Genomic DNA, 17,161 nt, shown 5'->3' with positions numbered 1-17,161 from the left:
TGTGCGTGTGACGTCACGCGGCGCGGCGCCGCCATTGGCTGCCGCCGAGTGGCGGCCGGAAGCGGGGCGCTGGGCGCCGCCATGGCGACGGCGGCTGTGGAGAGCGCCCTGCGGGAGGCCCTGGCGGGGCCCGCACCCGGGCCGGCGGCGCTGGGAGCGCTGCGGGACGCGCTGGTGGCGGCCGGGGGGGGCGAGGCCGGCCTGGGGCCGCGCGAGCGGGAGCGGCTCGGGGCCGTGCTGCGCTGCCTGGCGGCCGCCGCGCTGACAGGACCCGAGGAGCCGGCGGGGCCCTGGCGGGGCTGCTTCGGGGAGGCGCCGCCCGGGCTCGCGCTCAGCGCCCTGCTCGCGGCCCTCAGCGAGCCCCGGGGGGCGGCCCCGCGGTCAGTGCGGCTCTGAGGGGGGGTGAGGGGGGGGCTCCGTGTGGCGCTGTCCCGTTACCGTCTCCGCTTTCTCCCCCCAGGGCCGGCGCCGGGCTGCGGGCGCTGCTGGAGGAGCTGGAGCGCCTGGTGCGGGGCCGGCTCCCGGCCGTGCTGGGCGAGCTGTGCCGGCAGCGGGGCGCGGCGGAGCCCGGGGCCGGCCTGCTGGGAGCCGTCGTGGCGCTGCCCGAGCGCCTCAGCAACGCGCTGCAGGGCGGGCACCACCCCAGCGTCTTCCTCCCGCAGAATTACTTCCCGCTGCTGGCCGCTGCCATCGTCGAGGCGCTGCACGAGGTCGCCGCTGCCCTGAGAGGTGGGGGCGGCTGGGGCAGGGCTTCCCCGGGCGGGTTTCACACACAGACCCCTGTGCTGGCTTTTTAAATGCAGATAATGGGTGTTACAGAGCCTCCCCTTCGCCTTCCAGGCTGAGGTTCCCTGCACATAACAGCATAAGGTACAAGGAGTGAGAAAGGTGGCTGAGGCCGTTTAAAATCCTGATGACAGCGGCAGTCCTGTGAGCTGTTAAATGGCTTCATCCATTGCCAGAATTTAGCTCAATTGATGTCTGTGCTCAGTTCATGGTGTGGAAGTAAGCCTGCGCGTGTTGCCAGCTAAACAGTGCAGAATGAGCCCATGGTTTTATCACCGTTGTGTTAAAGCGGGACTGAACTGCTTCAGGCTTCTCACACCGCCTGTGTACGGATAATCCTGGGGACTTTTTGTTCTTGAAGGCAGGTGGTGGAAGGAGAAGGGAGCGTGCCTCGAGAAGGGAGTTAATCCTTGCTTTCAGGCTTCAGCACCTGCAGAAGTGTGCCTGCTCTGGATGCTGCTGGTGGTGGTGATGTTACGTTTGTGTCTATTTTATCCCAGGTGGCTCGGATTGCTCAATATCTGCTCTTTCTCATGTTCTGGGGAAGGTCTGCATTCGTGGGAGACAAAGTGAGTGCTTTACGATAACATTTGGGGAGAGGGAAAGCCTGGTTTGCTGGGTTAGTAAGGAGGTGTGACTGTGACACTGATCACCAGAGGGAGTAGGAGGCTCCTTGGGCTTCAGGAGCTGCTCTCTGCTTCCTGAGGTTGCTCAGCTACAGATCTGCCAGATGCTGATGCTTTTTTATCAGCTCACGTGAGCGCAGTCTGCTTGGCTCTAAAAAACTGTTGAGGCTTCTGGTGGTTTGGGCCATGATTACGAGATGACCTTCTGGCACTTCTCATCCAGCGGTCTGAGACCTGCTGTGAATACCAACAAAAATCCCTCCCCGCATGTAACACTCCCCTTACGTGACTGGCATTCATTCAGGCCCGCCACAACTTTGAGGCCACAGTAGGAGTTAACAGGGCCTGGGGGAAGGAGAGATTTTCTATCTGTTTGCTCTGATGAGGAATACCTACAAGTTTCTTCGGCCTTAGGTTAGTTCTAACCACGGGGGAGATTCAGAATTATCTGCTGTATTTCTCCACCTGTAAGGATCTTTAACTAAGCAGGCTGGCCCTGAGCTCCATCGTGCCAATCCATGTATTTACCTCTTAGTCCATCCGTCCTGTCCGTGTATTTACCTCTTTTTCTCTCTTCTACTTCAGAAGAAATTCTGAGTGTTTTGGTGCCCCGCCTCGCGGAGCTCACCAAGTCGGACTGCATCTGGCAAAGGATTTCTTGGCACCTGGTTGAGTGTGTGCCAGACCGCTGCATGGAGGCTGTGGTCCTTGGTTTTGTTGAGAGAGCACCAGGGTAAGAACTCTGTTTTCTTTCCTGATCCTGAGCAAAGGCTGCAGCTTTCTCACAAATAGTTGCAGAGGCTGTTTCTGAGAGATGCTGGCATGTGTGTTTGTGTGCGTAGGGGTAAAGGAGCAGCCTGATTGTTCCCCCTGGGGTAGAACCTGCGCTATTCTGTAAAGGTCTGGGCCATGACATGGAGTAAAAAAAAATCACAGACTGGCTCTTAATGTTTAAAGGTGTTTTAGTGATTCCTAGCTTTTGACTTCCTTGCAATAAGCTGCTGACAGAATTCCATAGGAGTGGAGACAGCGTGCCAGTAACTCCAGGGCTTCCTAACGTTTTGCTGTTGACTTGTCTTGCCAGGGCAGATGTCTTGTCTAGGCTGCTGGGGAACCTGGTTGTGAAAAACAAGCACGCTCAGTTTGTTGTGACGCAGAAGTTCCTCCTCTTGCAGTACGGCTACACGGTGAGGGCTGCATTGAACACCTGCCTGCTCTTCCCAGAGTACTGATCTGGTGGCTTTGAGGCTTATTCTCTGGACTGTTTCTGTGCTGTGTTTGTCTGCTCTTGGTGGTACAAATACTGATTCCGCTCTTGGTTTTCCATGTTTCATCAGCAGTTTCATGTGATGCACTTTTTTTTCCTAATTTGCATACTCTTCAGTCTTTGAATATTGTCAACCAGTCTCTCACACTTAAAAGTTTAACAAACACGCTGTGCATTGCTGGATGACAGCTTTGTTCCCAGTTAATGAAAACCATGGGTCTTGCTTTACAGACTGCAGTGCTACAGAATCTCCTTGGCTACCTGTCCCTGGACAGCCTTCGGCGTGCCTTATTGATCAAAGTAAGGTTAAGTCACGTTTCTGGTGATGTATCTGCTGGAAAAAATGCTGATGTGAGTGGGTGTCTGCGTGGTGGAGAATTAGGGTGCTTCTCTGAGTCTCTTCGGCTCCTGTTCATGAGAGTGAAGGAGGCCCTGCAGCACCGGCTGGTGCAGAACAAATGAATTGTGACAGACTAGGCAAGGACTCTCTGCACAATACGTTAGTTTTTCATATTTAATTGGCAAATTGCCTTCCCAGCAGCAAAACTAATGATGCCTGGATTCCTGCGAGGGTCCCACATGCTCTGTCCTTCTCAGCTTTCTCCTTCATCTCTTGGCTGTGTGGCAAACGGCAGAAAGCGCTGAAGTTGGCTGAGAGCAGTCCGTGCAGAATAGTTCATGCTTTGGAAGCTTTGTTATCTACCTTTGCTTCAGCAGGGATGCAGATCTTTTCCCTCTCCAAGTCAGCAGTTTAATGGAACTTGTAGGAAGTTGTTATCTCTGGAAATAGCTATAGATTTGTAATGGTGATTTTTTGATATATTTTATATATTTTTCCCCACCATTCTGTTCTAAAAGGTTCTGTTCTAAAGGTTCTGTGAGTCCTGGAAGCTATTTAGAGTTTGAAGGTTGGACTAAAAGCATTATGTAAACAGTATGGCACTGGTTTTTGATAAATGGTATGCAAAACAATACATGTTATTGTGAGAAACCAACATACTTACAACTTTTAAGCAAAAAACATTATTTTAACAAGGTATTAAAGGGAGGTGGTACGGACTTCTTAGTTGGCCAAGCACAATGTCATTTTGGGCCCTGAAATACCAAGTTAGCTCCATTGGCAGGGAGAGTAATCACCACTGGGAAAGCGTGAAGACCAAAGGACCATCATAAATTTCATGTGCTGTATGAAAGCTTGAGTGTTCCTTCAGAAAGGAAATTGTGTATGGAAACGATCTGTTTCAAGCCAATTTGGGCAAACAAAGTTGTTTATCCTCTGATTCAGGTGCTGCAAGAACTCTTGGAGACGTGGAGCAGTAGCAGTGCTGTGAAACACTCCCCACCTGAGCAGCAGGAATATATCAGCAAGGCCATCCTCATCTGCCTCTCGCATCTGAAGGATTCTGAAATAGAGAGCTGCAGACAAGGTGAGGTGGCAGGAGAAGCAGGGCATAGTTGTGCTTCATGGAAAAACAGACTGTTGAGGAGAAAAAGATCTCATTTTGATGCACAGGCTATCAAAATTGGCCCAACTTCGTTTTGTTGGGGTGGGGAGTGCACCAAGAATAAGAAGCTGTTCGGTTGGGCTCTGTCCTCCGCGTCGTTCTGCTGCCCTTGGTGGGGTCGCTGGTTGGGTGGGTGGGGATGGGGAGTTGCAGGCAGGGACTGGCTGCTCGGGATTTATGTCATGCATAGTGGAGTGGAGTCACAGAATGGCTTGGGTTGGAAAGGACCTGAAAGACCACCCAGTTTCATCCCCTGCCATGGGTGGGGACACCTCCCACTAGGGCAGGGTGCCCAGGGCCCCGTTCAACCTGGCCTTGAACACCTCCAGGGATGGGGCATCCACAGCCTCTTTGGGCAGCCTGTGCTTCAGCATCCTCTGAAGAATTTGCTCTTACCCTCTAATCTAAACCTACCCTCCTTTAGCTTTAAACCGTTCCTCCTTGTCCTGTCATTATCTGACTGAGCAAAAATACGCTCTCTTTTTTATAAAGCCCCCTGTAAGTACTGAAAGGCTGCAGTAAGGTCACCCCACAGCCTTTTCTTCTAGAGGCTGAACAGCCCCAGCTCTCAGCCTGGCCCCATAGGAGAGGAGCTCCAGCCCTCAAAAAAGTAAATACTCCAAATTTAGAATATTCTTGTAATGTTTTGTTGACTTTCCAGCCTGTGAAAAAGCATGTTTTTATTCTGTTGGTGCTGAAGGGAAAGGCCCTTTTTAGCTTTCTACCCGTTGTTGGGTGGTGAGTGGCTAATGTTGCCCTCTTATGGAACTGGCATGAAGATGCGTGGTTTTTTTTTCTGACTTTGTTTCATGTGCTATTTATTTTTTCAGAGCTTCTTACAAGCATGATGGAGGGCGTGAAATGTCACTTGGATAGCAGCCTGCCACAGATCCGGCGCCTGGGAATGATTGTGGCAGAGAGCATTAGTTCAAAAATAAACACCGATGGGCCTGTCCTGAAGTTTCAGGTGAGGGCTATGATGAAACTTTTCTTTGGTGTGCAAGGTACAGAGGAAATACGAGCTTTAAAGCGGGTGATCTGGGGTGTTACAGTGAGTTCTAACACTATCTGGAAATAAAGGGAGGCAACAACAGGGTGTCTGCTCACAAAAAAAAAGTTGCATAGAAAACAAATGGATGTGTGGGAGTGGCCTTGGGGTGTATTCTGATGGCAAAGCTTAGGGCAAACTGTTAATTAATAATGGAGTGCTAGAGATTTATCACTGCATGAGACTCTGATCTATGGAAGTTAAGAGGGAACTTCACACCTAAACCAGGGGTGAGCACGCAGTCCCTGCAATGGTAGGAACATCTCTGAGTTGAGATTCTCAAGATAAACGTGGGGATTTTTGCTGTGCTGTTAGTAGTAGGGTTTGTAAGAATTATGTGATAAAAACTGCATCCTTTCTTTAAAAATCTGCATCATCCATCGTGTTGCGTAGCCAGTTATTAAACGTTTTAAAGACTGTAAATAACAGTCAGACAAGGGCTGACCAAGTACTGCCATTAAATGTAGGGATAAAGATTACATATGGTACAGATCACCATGCAGCATCTTAGGTTACTGCTGGCTGGACAGTGATTGAAACAAATAGGATTGGTGTGTGTTGTCTGTTCTGATTCAGTCCTCATTTGTACACTGCAGAAGGGACAGATGTTGAATGCTGGTCATGCTTGCAATCTTAAAGTAACGGTTCTTCTGAATGTCTAGTACGAAGAAGACGATGAAGCAAGAGAACTGAAGTCCCTTCTGGTGCAGGCTCCGTTGTTCTGTGTCCCAAGTGTCCCAGACGACAGGTAAGATGTTGCTACTCTTCATTTCCATGCCTTTTAAGTAGCAAATACCAAAAAACATACTGGGGAACTTGGCAAGTTATATTACCCACCCACCGGCCCAGCCCCGATGTTGATTATTTGCAGAGTCTACATCTGGAAAAGATGCAGTGTCCCATTTTTACCTTTTTTCTGCTCCTCGTGACTTTATTTGTCTATGGTATCACTTGTCTCTTCCAGACTGAAGAGTCCTCATCTATCCAGTCATTCCTTGTATTCTCACAAAGGATTAGAATGCACCTTATTCTTATAATGCAGTATAATTATTTGAAATTCATAATTGAAATGGTAGCATATATTAGAGTTGCCTGTTTGATAGCCACACATGGTGAAACCATGTGTAGTTCCCAGGGGTCTTGTGTTCTCCTGAGTAGAACTGAATGGTTCTGCCTCCTGGGACTTTGTTCTTTATGAAGGCTGAGCTAGGTGTGAGACTGCAGCAGAAATAATTACCTGCCATTCTACCGAGACAGCAAGGGCTGGTGGTATGGGTGGTTTTTTGCTCGTGAATAGGGACTGTTCATCTTACTGGTTTTAATGCTTCTTGTTGCTCACAGTAGGAAGGAGAAAGCAGACGCTGCACTGCCATCAGCATCGGAAAGTAACGGAAAATCCCATACAGCGGCAGCCCACGTGGTGTCAGATGAGGAGTCGGATACTGAGCTTGACAGGTATGGGGACAAGAAGCTGATAGGAAATGGAACGGGGAGTGGTTGGTTCTTTAGGGAAGACTTGGAGAGAAGGGAGCTATTGGTTGCTGCTTACCTTGGCAGTCTTGTGCTTTCTGACCAGAATGAGGGAGCAGAGCTGGTTTAGCTGAGTAGGATGCTGTGTATGACTGCATGCAAGTATGTTAATCAATAACTGGAGCAAAGCCATGGTCATATACAATTGTGATATTTATTCCATTTGACTGACCTAATATACTTTTTTTTTCTGGAATTATCAATGTATCTACCCACTTAGTTAGCGGGCCTGTCATGTCCTATCACTTTACCCCAATACATAAAGAAATCTTAAGAACTGGCTTCTTGCTTCTGGGTCACCTGATTACTTCTGCGCTAGACCAAGAGATCCAGTTCCAGAGCTGGTTACAGAACTGCTCTTTCGCTGGGATTCTGAGCAATTCATAGAACTCCCTAAGGAACTCTTCTAGCCTCAGCTTCAGCAGTGCTGCTAGATTATGCAAGAGCGGCAGTGTTACAGTAGTGCCTGTGCTGCTGCTTTGCTTTGTGTGGATAGCTGAGGGAAGGAGAACAGCTGTACCCCATAAGCTAACTCCTGCCTTTATTTCTTTTACAGTGATGATGATCTTACTCCTTATGACATGTCAGAGGACAAAGAACTAAAGACTAAGGCTCCAGTGTATATTCGAGACTGTATTGAAGGTAGGAGATCGTGGGCTGAGTTTTCATCTGCTTCTTACTGTTCTGGGGTGAGTGGTCTCTTTAGGTTTATCTTTGTTCTGAGCTAATTTGAAGAAGGTCAGAATTACTCAATGAATTGAAACTCTCAATTTGTAGTATTTCAGTTATCTGGACTCCAGTGCTAAACCATCGCTTCTGAGTAATTTGTGTAGTTCCTAATGCTGCTCCTGTGCAGGGTCAATACTTTCCTATAAAAGGACAGAATACTGTCAGAAGAAAGTTGGGGTATACACCCAAGCAGAACAACTCTATTAATAATTTCTGTTTCTTTTGTCCTTCAGTCCTGACAGGATCTGAAGATGTGGACAAATGGGAAGCTACAGTCAAGGCTCTTGAGAGCTTGGTTCGAAAGAATCCAGCAGCAACAAGAGAGGTGAAGTAGTCTGAGCTAACAGTTACTGGTGGGCTCTAACACAAGGTTATCCTTTTGCCCTTGTGAGGAGACTAAATGTGCCAACAGAGCAGCCAGCAGAGCTGTGTGTACCTGAACTTAGAGCTTTCAACTTGGGAAGGGAAATAGAAGGAAATAGTTGCTTTGCAAGCATTTTACTAGGCTAGAGAGCACAAAGGAGCAAAGAAGCAGGCAAATGTGCTGGCAGCAGCATGGCATTTAGCAGCTCCAGCACTGAAAATGAAGTGCGTTTGCAAGTAGAGCTCACCAGTAACTTTAGGCAGCAGAACAAGCTCCGTGCCTTGTGCTGAGCAGGAAAAACTTCAGAAAGGAAATTTACAGGGGAGGCATGAATCCCACAGACAAAATGATTTTAATTTTGGATGTCATTTTGATATTGAATTGAAATTGAATTGTTATTTCCCAACAAAAGGGGGGATAAAGTCAAACAGACTTCCCTATTTGCTTGTAGAAGTGTACTTCCTGAGGGAGTAGGTGGATTGTACTGATCAAGACAAAAAGCTTTTATGAGAGGAACTTAGGACTGGTTTGATTGCTCACCACTACCTGTTAGTGAACAGCTGAAGATGGGATTTGGTAGGTGCCTCGGCCAGCTGAGAGAGGGAAGGGCTGCAGTATGGTAAGGGACTGGGTGGACGTTGCGTGTGCTACAGTGCCCTTTAACCCACAAATTTCAGTGATAGGTTTTCCTGTCTTATGATGTTTACCATTTGTCCAAAAAGCCAAAGTGAAATGTGAATGTGGACAGAGAAATCAGCCTAAGGGGTTGATACGTGTTTTGAGATATCTGTCTTGATGGCATTTATCTTGATACCTTTTCTCTCCCTCATATGCGAAGGGCAGCATATTGTTGCCTGTATTCTGTCCCCTCATTTTCTTTACTTAAGCATTAGAAGTGGAAAGTGGACTCTGCTCTGTAAATCTGTGAGAAAGAAAACACCTGCAGTGACAGTGACTTGATTCCTTTTTTCTTTTTTTTCTTATTTTGAGCAGGTTAGTGTGGAGTTGGCAAAAATACTATTGCATCTGGAGGAGAAGACCTGCATTGAAGGCTTTGCAGAGCTCCGTCAGAGGGCCCAAGTAGCTGTTCTAACTGTGGATCCAATACCTGTTAGTCTCTCTTACTTCTTCCCTTTTTCAGTTGAGGCACAGGGAAAAATTTAAGCAGGTGAAGTCTCTTATCTTTGTAGAAGCAGCTATCAGTGTGGTAGAACAGCTGGCTGATGTCTGACAGCACTTACAGAGAGATGGGCTGTATACTGAAGAATCTGCAATGGATGGCAGACAACAGGAAAGAAAAACTCAGTCAAAAGCCGTAGCAGACTGGGAGAGATTTGGTATATGGATAAATCATATCTAAATTGCCTTGTCTGGTATAAGGACTTGTTGTGCTGAAGGGAGATTGCTTCACATAGAATGAAGCTGAGGCACACAGTCTCTAAAAGATTTGACCGCTGTTTGTAATCAGCTGCCATAACATTTGGATGCCTCTGCATAGGAGGGAGAGAAGGATCACAAAATCCCTTTTGTTTACTTCCTCTGGGAGAATCTAGAAGAGTGTCTGAATTTCCCCCATTCGTACAGTGTTTCTCTTCCCTTGTCTTGGAGGCTTGTTGTTAACTAACAGGGAGCAGGACTTTGCCTGAAATGGAGAATTTAGAATTTTCAGAATTAGGGGAAAGGATGTTTATTGGGTTTGTGTTCACTGCTCCTTGATTTTTCTGTCCAGGTAGCACAGTACTTGACCTCCCAGTTCTACTCCCTGAACTACAGTCTGCGTCAGCGCATGGATATTCTTGATGTAAGTGCTCGTCTCCTTGCTTCTCATTTTCATTGTGGCTTTGTTGCACCAGTGCAGTGTCCCTAAGATGTAAAGGTGTTAACCTGTATGCCTTGTAGGAACAGGTGAGGAGGAAGCTCAAGCGTAGGAATCTGTTATGTTAGCATTTATGCCTGGCATTCCCCTCTTGTTCTTAACCCTGCTACACTCAATTAGACAGCAGTCCTCGCCCACAGCATGCAGTGTGTGATGGTCTAATGCCTAACAGCAGCTGCTGTTTCCTAATGTGTCATCAATCTGTGATCTCTTCACTTTCTGAAAGACAGTAACCAAATTGTGGCTCCTTCCACATCATTTCACTTACCGTGTCTGAAAAAGGAGCCCCTGCTCTGTTTCAGAGTTGAGTGACAGCTGTTGACCAAATACCTCGGAGTCAGTTGATGGGGTTCAGGCACTTACTCTGTTTTCTTAATTCTAGAACCATTGTGCCTTTCTGCCTTGCTGTTCTGACTGGTTTGGGTGCAGGTTAGCTGTTGTTGTTGCCTTGTACAGGGATTATTCCCTTTTAACAGAACATTCCTTTTTTTCCCTCTAGGTATTGGTTTTGGCAGCTCGGGAACTGTCCTGTCCCAAAGTTCATGGGAAGACCAAGCATGTCGAGAAGCCTTGTGTCCAGCTCCTTCCTGCAAGTGACAGCTCTAAGGACTGGAGAAGAATTGTTGATGAGAGGATCAAAAGCAAGACTAGGAGGTTTGCTAAGGTGAGACCAGGGCAGAAACAAACTTGTGTCAAATTCAGCAAAAATATGGACTGGGTGACTTGCTGTAGTTCTGTCTGGAAAGAGCAAAATACCTGTGAAATCAGGCTCAATCCAGAGGCGAGACTGGGTAACTTAAAATGTCAGTTTCACTTTAATCTTGCTTTTTTTTTTTTTTTTTTTTTTTTTTTTTTTTTTTTTTTTGCATGGGAAGTACCAAATCCCATAGTCCTTTCCCAGCAGGAAATAAACCTTGAACTCCTTGTCTCACATTGAGGGATGGCTGTGTCTGTTCTGTGCCTGTTCTGAGCTTGTCTGGCCACTGCAGGGAGCTCTTAACTGCACCTCACAGATCCCAAGGCATCCTCCTTCAGACTGGACTGTCTCAGGCTTCTCCTTTTCAGGGAGATGAACTGATGCCAGTTTCACAGGTCCTAGAGGACTTGCTTTCCAAAACTCCTCTACACCTTGAATGTTCTTGGTTTTAATATGTAACCCAGCAGTACTGAGATACATTGTTCTGAAATATTTAGATGTGTGAGAGGATCTTAAGTGGGAAGTGAGGTGACTGGTCTGGGAACTAGCAGTCATAGGGGTACAGGTAAGCAGTAGTTGACAGTGTGTTGGCTGCAGTGGATGAATGTAGAAGAGCTGGATATTCCATCTTGTGTCTACATTTTTCTCTTGGACAGGGTCCATCTCAAGTGCAAGTGGCTTCTGGCCCAAATGAATTCAATTCTGTTGCTGGGCACTTCTTTTTTCCATTGCTGCAGAACTTTGACAGGTGAGTGAACACGTTGGGATGTGGTTTGGCAACAACAAGAGTGAGCCTTTCTGCTTGTCTGAGAGCAGCAGAGTAAAGCCCAGAAGCTGTGTGGGAGTCCTGTGACACCCTGCTGATGCCTGGCTCATTGATCAAGCTTAGAGAGGATGATTTTGTGCTCTCAGACTTAGCCTATGAAGTTTTCTTGGACAGGACCCTGCAGTAAGTGAATACATCCTACTAAGCATAACCTGTCGGCTGGTACATAGGGGGATGAATTTGGCAGTACCAAACAGCATTTTGGCTGACCTTGGGGAGTTCAAACACAGCCACAGCACTCAGATTGTAGTCTTTAATAGAAGTTACCTGCCTCAGTTTTCATCTTGTCACACGGATTGATCCTTGTGGCTGTGTTATAGTGCACAGGACACATTTTACTCTCAAGTTTACCTAAGGGAGAATCAGTAACTGATGCCATAAGAATCCAGATTCTTGTAATATCTGTCTGAATGGTTTGTTTGTAGTATGGCAGCAGTGCTAGCTTTTGCATGCAGTTGCTTCCACTTAAAGCTAGCCTGTTGGTAGGGCTCGTGATCCCTGCTGTAGGGGATGTTACTGGTGTGGGAGCAAGCAGCCCATGTTGAACTGGGAATGACTGCATAACTCTTTTTAGGGATTCAGACTTGTATGAGACAGTTTGCTCTGCACAGCCACCTTGACCATTCCAAAGATTCACTGTTCAGCCCTATCACTGCCACAGGACCGTTTATGTTCTGCTTGCAGGCCTTTATCAACTTTTGATCTCCTGGGGGAAGATCACTTTGTCCTTGGAAGACTGGTCCATACATTAGCAGTCCTGCTGTACCTGGCTGTCAACACTATGGTAAGAAAGGCTGAACGAGCTTTCAGGCAGCGGGACTGACTTCTAGCCTGGGAACCTGGGGGTGCATCCTGGGGCCTGCTACACATAGACTGGCAGAAAGTTTGAGTCATGTGCTGAAAAGTCCCTAAAAGGGCTGAAAGGAGATAGGGGATTCAGACACCCCTGCACTTTCTTCTGCTGCTTCTGATAGTTTTTCTTCCAACTTCTGTGGGAAGTTGGACATACCTTTACTATTCACTGCGTCAGTTTCCTCATCTATAAAATAGCAGGTTGTAACCTTGATGTTAGGATCACAGCAGTGTACATCAAGGCCCAGTTCTTGAGGGTGGTGTGGATGTGAAGGTATTCAGTGTTTGTGTCATCATCTTATTTTACAGGCAGTTACTGCGATGGGAAAGGCACTGATGGAGTTTGTTTGGGCTCTGCGTTTCCACACTGACTCGTGAGTTGTAGTTGTGTGCTTTTGTTCTCAAAGATCCCCCTGTGAGTAAGCATCCAGCCACAACCTCTCCTTTCCACGACCACCACCTGGCTGAGAATGTCAATGACTTAATCTATTCTTATTTATGCTTACCTCTGGTCTGGTGTTCTTATGACTGAGCATTGCAAGAGCATGTAATGAAAACATTGCTTTAATGTCAGACCAACATAGGAACTTAGCTAATGTCTTCTGGTGTTGAGATGCAGTCATTACCTCCAAAAAGCACGACAGATTTTTCTCCTTCAACTATTCTTGTGATGTTTTCAGCTATTTCAAGTGAGGAAGCTGAAAATACTAGATTCAGTTCCTGCATGTGACTTGGAAAGAAATTAAGATGTAGCTAAAATGCTGTAAACATCCAGCTGCTGTTTTAACCTCGCACTATTGCAGGTCCCTGAGTTATGCTGGGCTCCCTGAGACACGGCAGGGGCTCTGTGTGTGAGTGCTGTGCCAGCTGGTGCATGGTTGCACTCCTAGTCAGTATGAACACAGCAATAGTTCTAAGAGATAGTGGAAGCTGGAGAACCCTGGAGGTGAGGAATAATAAGTAAAGCAAGGTAGAGCAAGAAGCTGCAGGTTTTAACTAGTTTGGTCTTTCTCCAACAGGTATGTGCGTCAGGGTCTTTTATCCTGTATATCTTCTATGCTGGTCAGTGTCCCTGCGGAGCATCTTCTGAACAACATGACAGAAGAGCTTTTGGAGACTCAGTCCTGGCTGGGAGGTAAGATGTGGTGGTGTATGCCAATGTTTTTCTGGTTAGTGCTACAGTTTGCATGCAACATCTCTTTAAAATTGTGACTGTAGCAATAATGTCCTTGTGCTGTGCTCCTCAGGCTTGCATGATAAACATATTTATTGCTTGGTCATAAGTCTAGGACAAATAGCAGACCACACTCTGTGCTGTAGACACGTTGCAGAGGTATTAAAGTATAAGCTGAGAGATGCTTATGGCATTTCGAAGTGTGACTGTCCTCAAAGTTTGAAACGGTTGCCAAGCAAATATCCCAAAATACACCACGTGCTCCCTTTCTCTTTCTAAGCCTCCAACCACCCAGCTCCTGAAGCTGCAGAACACAGTCATATTGCATGTTTGTTGTGGCTTAGCCCTGGCAGGCAGCTCAGCACCACACTCACTCTTTCCAGGTGGGACAGGGGAGAGAATCCCAGCTTCTGGTGTGCCCCCAGCCTATTTGCTGGCAGGGCAGCGTAAAAAGCAGAAAAGTCTGTGGCTCTTGTAAGCACTGTTCTGCAACAACTAAACCATCAGTGTGTAGCACCACTATTTTTATATAAAATAAGAAAAAAAATACAGAGCATTGTGTGAGCCTCTTCAAAGAAAATTAACTATACACTATCCCAAACCATGCCTGTTACATCCAGGCAGTGACTGACTGGCAGTAACATACAAGACTTGTTTTAAGCTGTGTGCACAGAAGATGGGTTTCCTTAGTGCTAATAACAAAAGGAAGAAGAGCATGGCACCATCTCCTAACATCCTACTGCTGCTGAACAACCTATAACAGAGCAAATGGCTCGGTTTGTATTGATGTGAGATGCACCGTGTGCAGGCTGCAGTTTTGCTGGGTTGTGCTAAGCTGGGACTGCACATACTTGTGATTGCGTATGGCAGCGTGCTGCAAGTACAAGAGGAAATAATGCTGTGTGCTTTGTGCCTCTGAAGCCTCCACTGTATTCTGAGTGGCCCTCATGTGACTCCCCGGGTTGGTTTCCTTCACCATTCTCACTCTTGGTGAGTTGGCTTCCCCCAGGGAGCAGGCAGGAAGCAACACTGACACAGGCGGCCTCTGATCCTTGCACGTTGTGGAGCTCTGTGTCCTTTAAGAGGAAGAGAGCTGCCTTGTGGGGCCAAAAGCTTTACTTTTCCCATGACATGCAGTGTGCTCTGAAGCATCTGTTTGTCTTTGTTGTTAACCACTGCTATTAGCAAGTAAAGACTTTTGAGGAAGGCTGTGACCACCTCTTCTAAACGAGGGTCTGTGTAGCCTGCTTTTAATGGGTTACTTTTGGAAGAAGGAGGACAGAGCTAGCAGCATCTCTTATGCCTGTAGGAAGTGTAATTGTTTTTTAATGTGGGGCAGTTGCATGAAAATTGTGTGATGGATCCTGGTGGGAATGAATAAGCTGAGAGGTGTGTGCATACCAGGGAAAGGAAAGCTCAGAAATGTTAAAGAATGCACTTGGCTCCGCATCTGGTCAGATATGATTAAAGTGTATTTTAAAACCTACGAATCCTTCTAGAGCTGCTTCCTGAAACAACTTCTGGGGCTGTGGCTTTGCTGTTTGTTGTAAGATTGTTGGTAAAACACTATCACAGGGAGGTACCGGGCTCTTGCTGCTCCAGTAGCTGAGGTCAGTTGAGACCTGCTTTTGTGACTGAGTCACGGTTTTGAGCTAGCAGACTTGCTGTTCCAGACAAGATTTGAAAGAAGAAGCAACATCTGTTAGGTCTGCTGTTATAGCGGGGAAAAATGACAAGCTGGCATGCATGCAAGCCTTCTACTATTATGCCTAACAGCTGGGGGAAGTCACAGCTTTGGGTTTCAGCTTAGAGCTTGTGCATTTCTCCTATGGCTAAAACATAAATTGGGACTGGAAAATATTCTCCCTGCTGCACGTGGCAGAAATCTCTACCTCTGCTCCAGCTTGTGATTACCTCCCAGCCTGTGCAGATGGCTGTCGTTCATAGCAGGAATAACTGGTCCTGCTCTACAGAGTTGGGGCTGGAACTAGAACTGTTTCCCTTTAGAAAGCGTTCGCAGGATGGTGTAAGAAGTTTCAGGTGCTGTCACAGTAGTCCCGTTAGTGGCTGCTTTGGGACATTTCAGCTGTAGAGAGAAGCTACCTACAACTGAGCAGCCTAACTGTTCCTGGGCAGGGAGGAGGGGAACACCTAAGCATTTCTAGGAAATGGTTCCTTCAAAGGCAGCTGCTGAGGAATTGAGGGAATTCCCCACCCCTTGAAAGTGCTGTCATGGGTAAGCTGCTCTTCTGGAAGAACCTGAGTGTATTCTAGTGCCCAGTGCCTCCCTTTCGGTGGCAGCAATTCAAGATCTGTACTCATGCAGTTAGAAGCAGTGCCAACAGCAGGCTCTTAGCTTACAAGCTTGTAGTAACCTGTCTTGTAGCCTTCCCCTTTTTGCTTCTGTAGAGGGAGTTTGGAAACACCATAATGAAGCTCTCCCTGAGTTTATAAATAGCTCTACTCAATCTGAATGAGTCATGTGTTTGGGCTGACAGTGCTCGCTCTGAGCGCGCTGCTTGTGCGTACAGGATATCCTTACACAGGCTCTCAGCTCTTCCAGGCTCCCCCTGCTCAGACATCCTGCGTGCATCCTGGTTTTTACTTTGCAGGACTAGTAAGGGCCCCTGAAATAACAGCTGCTTGAAGCAGCTTAATCCCCTCCCTTACATGCTGCAGAAAGTGTAAGAGACTGACTCGTTTATCAGAAACACAACTGAAAACGTGTGGAAGCTCAGGGCCTGCTTCTTTCTTTCCTCCAGTCAAGCGTGCTGTGACCATGGGTTTCGGGAGGGAGCACTGAGCATTTGTTCAGGCTGTAGGAACTGGGAGCATGGAGACATCAGGGTTTTGAATAAGTTGATTTCTAATTGTAAACTGCATTCATGCTAGCAGGTCAGCCGTAGAATAGCTCGAGGGCACAAATATAAATTCTGGCATGGAGGATTTCTTCTGGTGTTTCATTTAGTGCTGTTCTGTAGTGGTGACTGATACTGTACAAACATGTGAGGTAAAAGTCTGTTTTTCCACCAATTTTCCAACTTACAGTGGCTTCTTCTTTTACAGATGTGGTAGAAAAAGATCCAGATGGGGACTGCAGGAGGCTGGCCTTGCAGAACTTGCTACTAATGGAGAACCTGAAAAAGAAACTCAACAAAATTGTCCCTTCCTAGCTGAAGGGTAACAGAAATGACTTTACCTCGTACTCTTGCCAGCTGGATGTATGTAGGCACTGCTGGGGCCTCTTCAATGGTCACCTGGCTGGAGAAGAGGAAGAAGGGGGAAGGGTGCAGAGCTGTACGCCAGCGAACCTGACTTGACATCTGGACTTTGTAGTGGAGGCCAATTTAGTGAGCTACTGCTATCCGGTACGGAGTGTACAGATGCAGGAAGGTAGCCTAGCACTGCCATCCTCTCCACACCTCCCCCAGCCCCCACCCCCAGCTATTTATAACCTTGGCAAGTTTGAGTCCTCTGCTAAAAATACAGGGAAGAGCTCATAGCTGACTTCTTGTCAGAAAAACAGGGCTGGAAACAGCCACTTACCTCCCAGGGCTGTGACATACCTATTAAAAAAAAAAAGCTCCCATGTCTTCTGGCAGCATTTGGTGGAATAGTTGGAGGTCTGCTGTTTGAAGCACAGGGTAGTGTGGTGGCAGCAATGACACTGCAGCAGCTGAGCTATAAGCGTGGAATAGCTGCAGTGAAGTTTGAAAAAATGTGCCAAATGTTAAAAGTTTGAGTTAGAGCTGTACTGGAGTTACAAAGCAAGAATTCTTTTGCTGTAATATTAGTACAGAAAGAAGGTGGTATTAAAGTGTAACTAAGGCCCAGATTTTGATCTCAAAATGTCTAGTCTGCATGGCCCTATATTTTTAATA

The 17,161-nt window shown here is 47.0% G+C and overlaps 1 protein-coding gene across 3 annotated transcripts; it reads left to right on the top strand.

The window, feature by feature from the left end:
* The first annotated feature begins 44 nt into the window (after nt 1-44).
* Nucleotides 45-16,839, top strand: TELO2 (telomere maintenance 2). 3 transcript variants are annotated; one of them, XM_068699445.1, is made up of 20 exons: nt 47-380; nt 461-729; nt 1,287-1,355; nt 1,998-2,145; nt 2,497-2,599; nt 2,911-2,979; nt 3,965-4,106; nt 5,015-5,151; nt 5,895-5,980; nt 6,577-6,687; nt 7,319-7,404; nt 7,725-7,816; nt 8,849-8,965; nt 9,585-9,656; nt 10,231-10,395; nt 11,085-11,176; nt 11,939-12,038; nt 12,416-12,480; nt 13,126-13,241; nt 16,347-16,839. In XM_068699445.1, exons 1-20 carry the CDS (start codon nt 82-84, stop codon nt 16,451-16,453), a joined length of 2,445 nt encoding a protein of 814 aa, XP_068555546.1. In that variant the 5' UTR covers nt 47-81; the 3' UTR covers nt 16,454-16,839. The 3 variants fall into 3 exon arrangements, with proteins under 3 accessions (XP_068555547.1, XP_068555546.1, XP_068555544.1); XM_068699443.1 differs by having other exon boundaries at nt 6,574-6,687; XM_068699446.1 differs by lacking the exons at nt 11,085-11,176; nt 11,939-12,038; nt 12,416-12,480; nt 13,126-13,241; nt 16,347-16,839 and adding an exon at nt 10,797-11,003 and having other exon boundaries at nt 45-380; nt 6,574-6,687.
* The last annotated feature ends 322 nt before the right edge of the window (nt 16,840-17,161 follow it).

Source organism: Anas acuta, chromosome 15 (genome assembly GCF_963932015.1).
Source record: "Anas acuta chromosome 15, bAnaAcu1.1, whole genome shotgun sequence".
Taxonomy (NCBI): Eukaryota; Metazoa; Chordata; class Aves; order Anseriformes; family Anatidae; genus Anas; species Anas acuta.
The sequence above is the reverse complement of the archived record's forward strand: the minus strand, read 5'-3'. Positions and strand labels throughout refer to the sequence as shown.

Coding starts and splice junctions, on each gene's coding strand:
- TELO2 (XM_068699443.1), top strand. CDS start 82: ATGGCGACGGCGGCTGTGGAGAGCGCCCTGCGGGAGGCCCTGGCGGGG. Junction 1,356..1,997: donor CTGCATTCGTGGGAGACAAA/GTGAGTGCTTTA, acceptor CTTCTACTTCAG/AAGAAATTCTGAGTGTTTTG. Junction 7,405..7,724: donor TATTCGAGACTGTATTGAAG/GTAGGAGATCGT, acceptor TTTGTCCTTCAG/TCCTGACAGGATCTGAAGAT.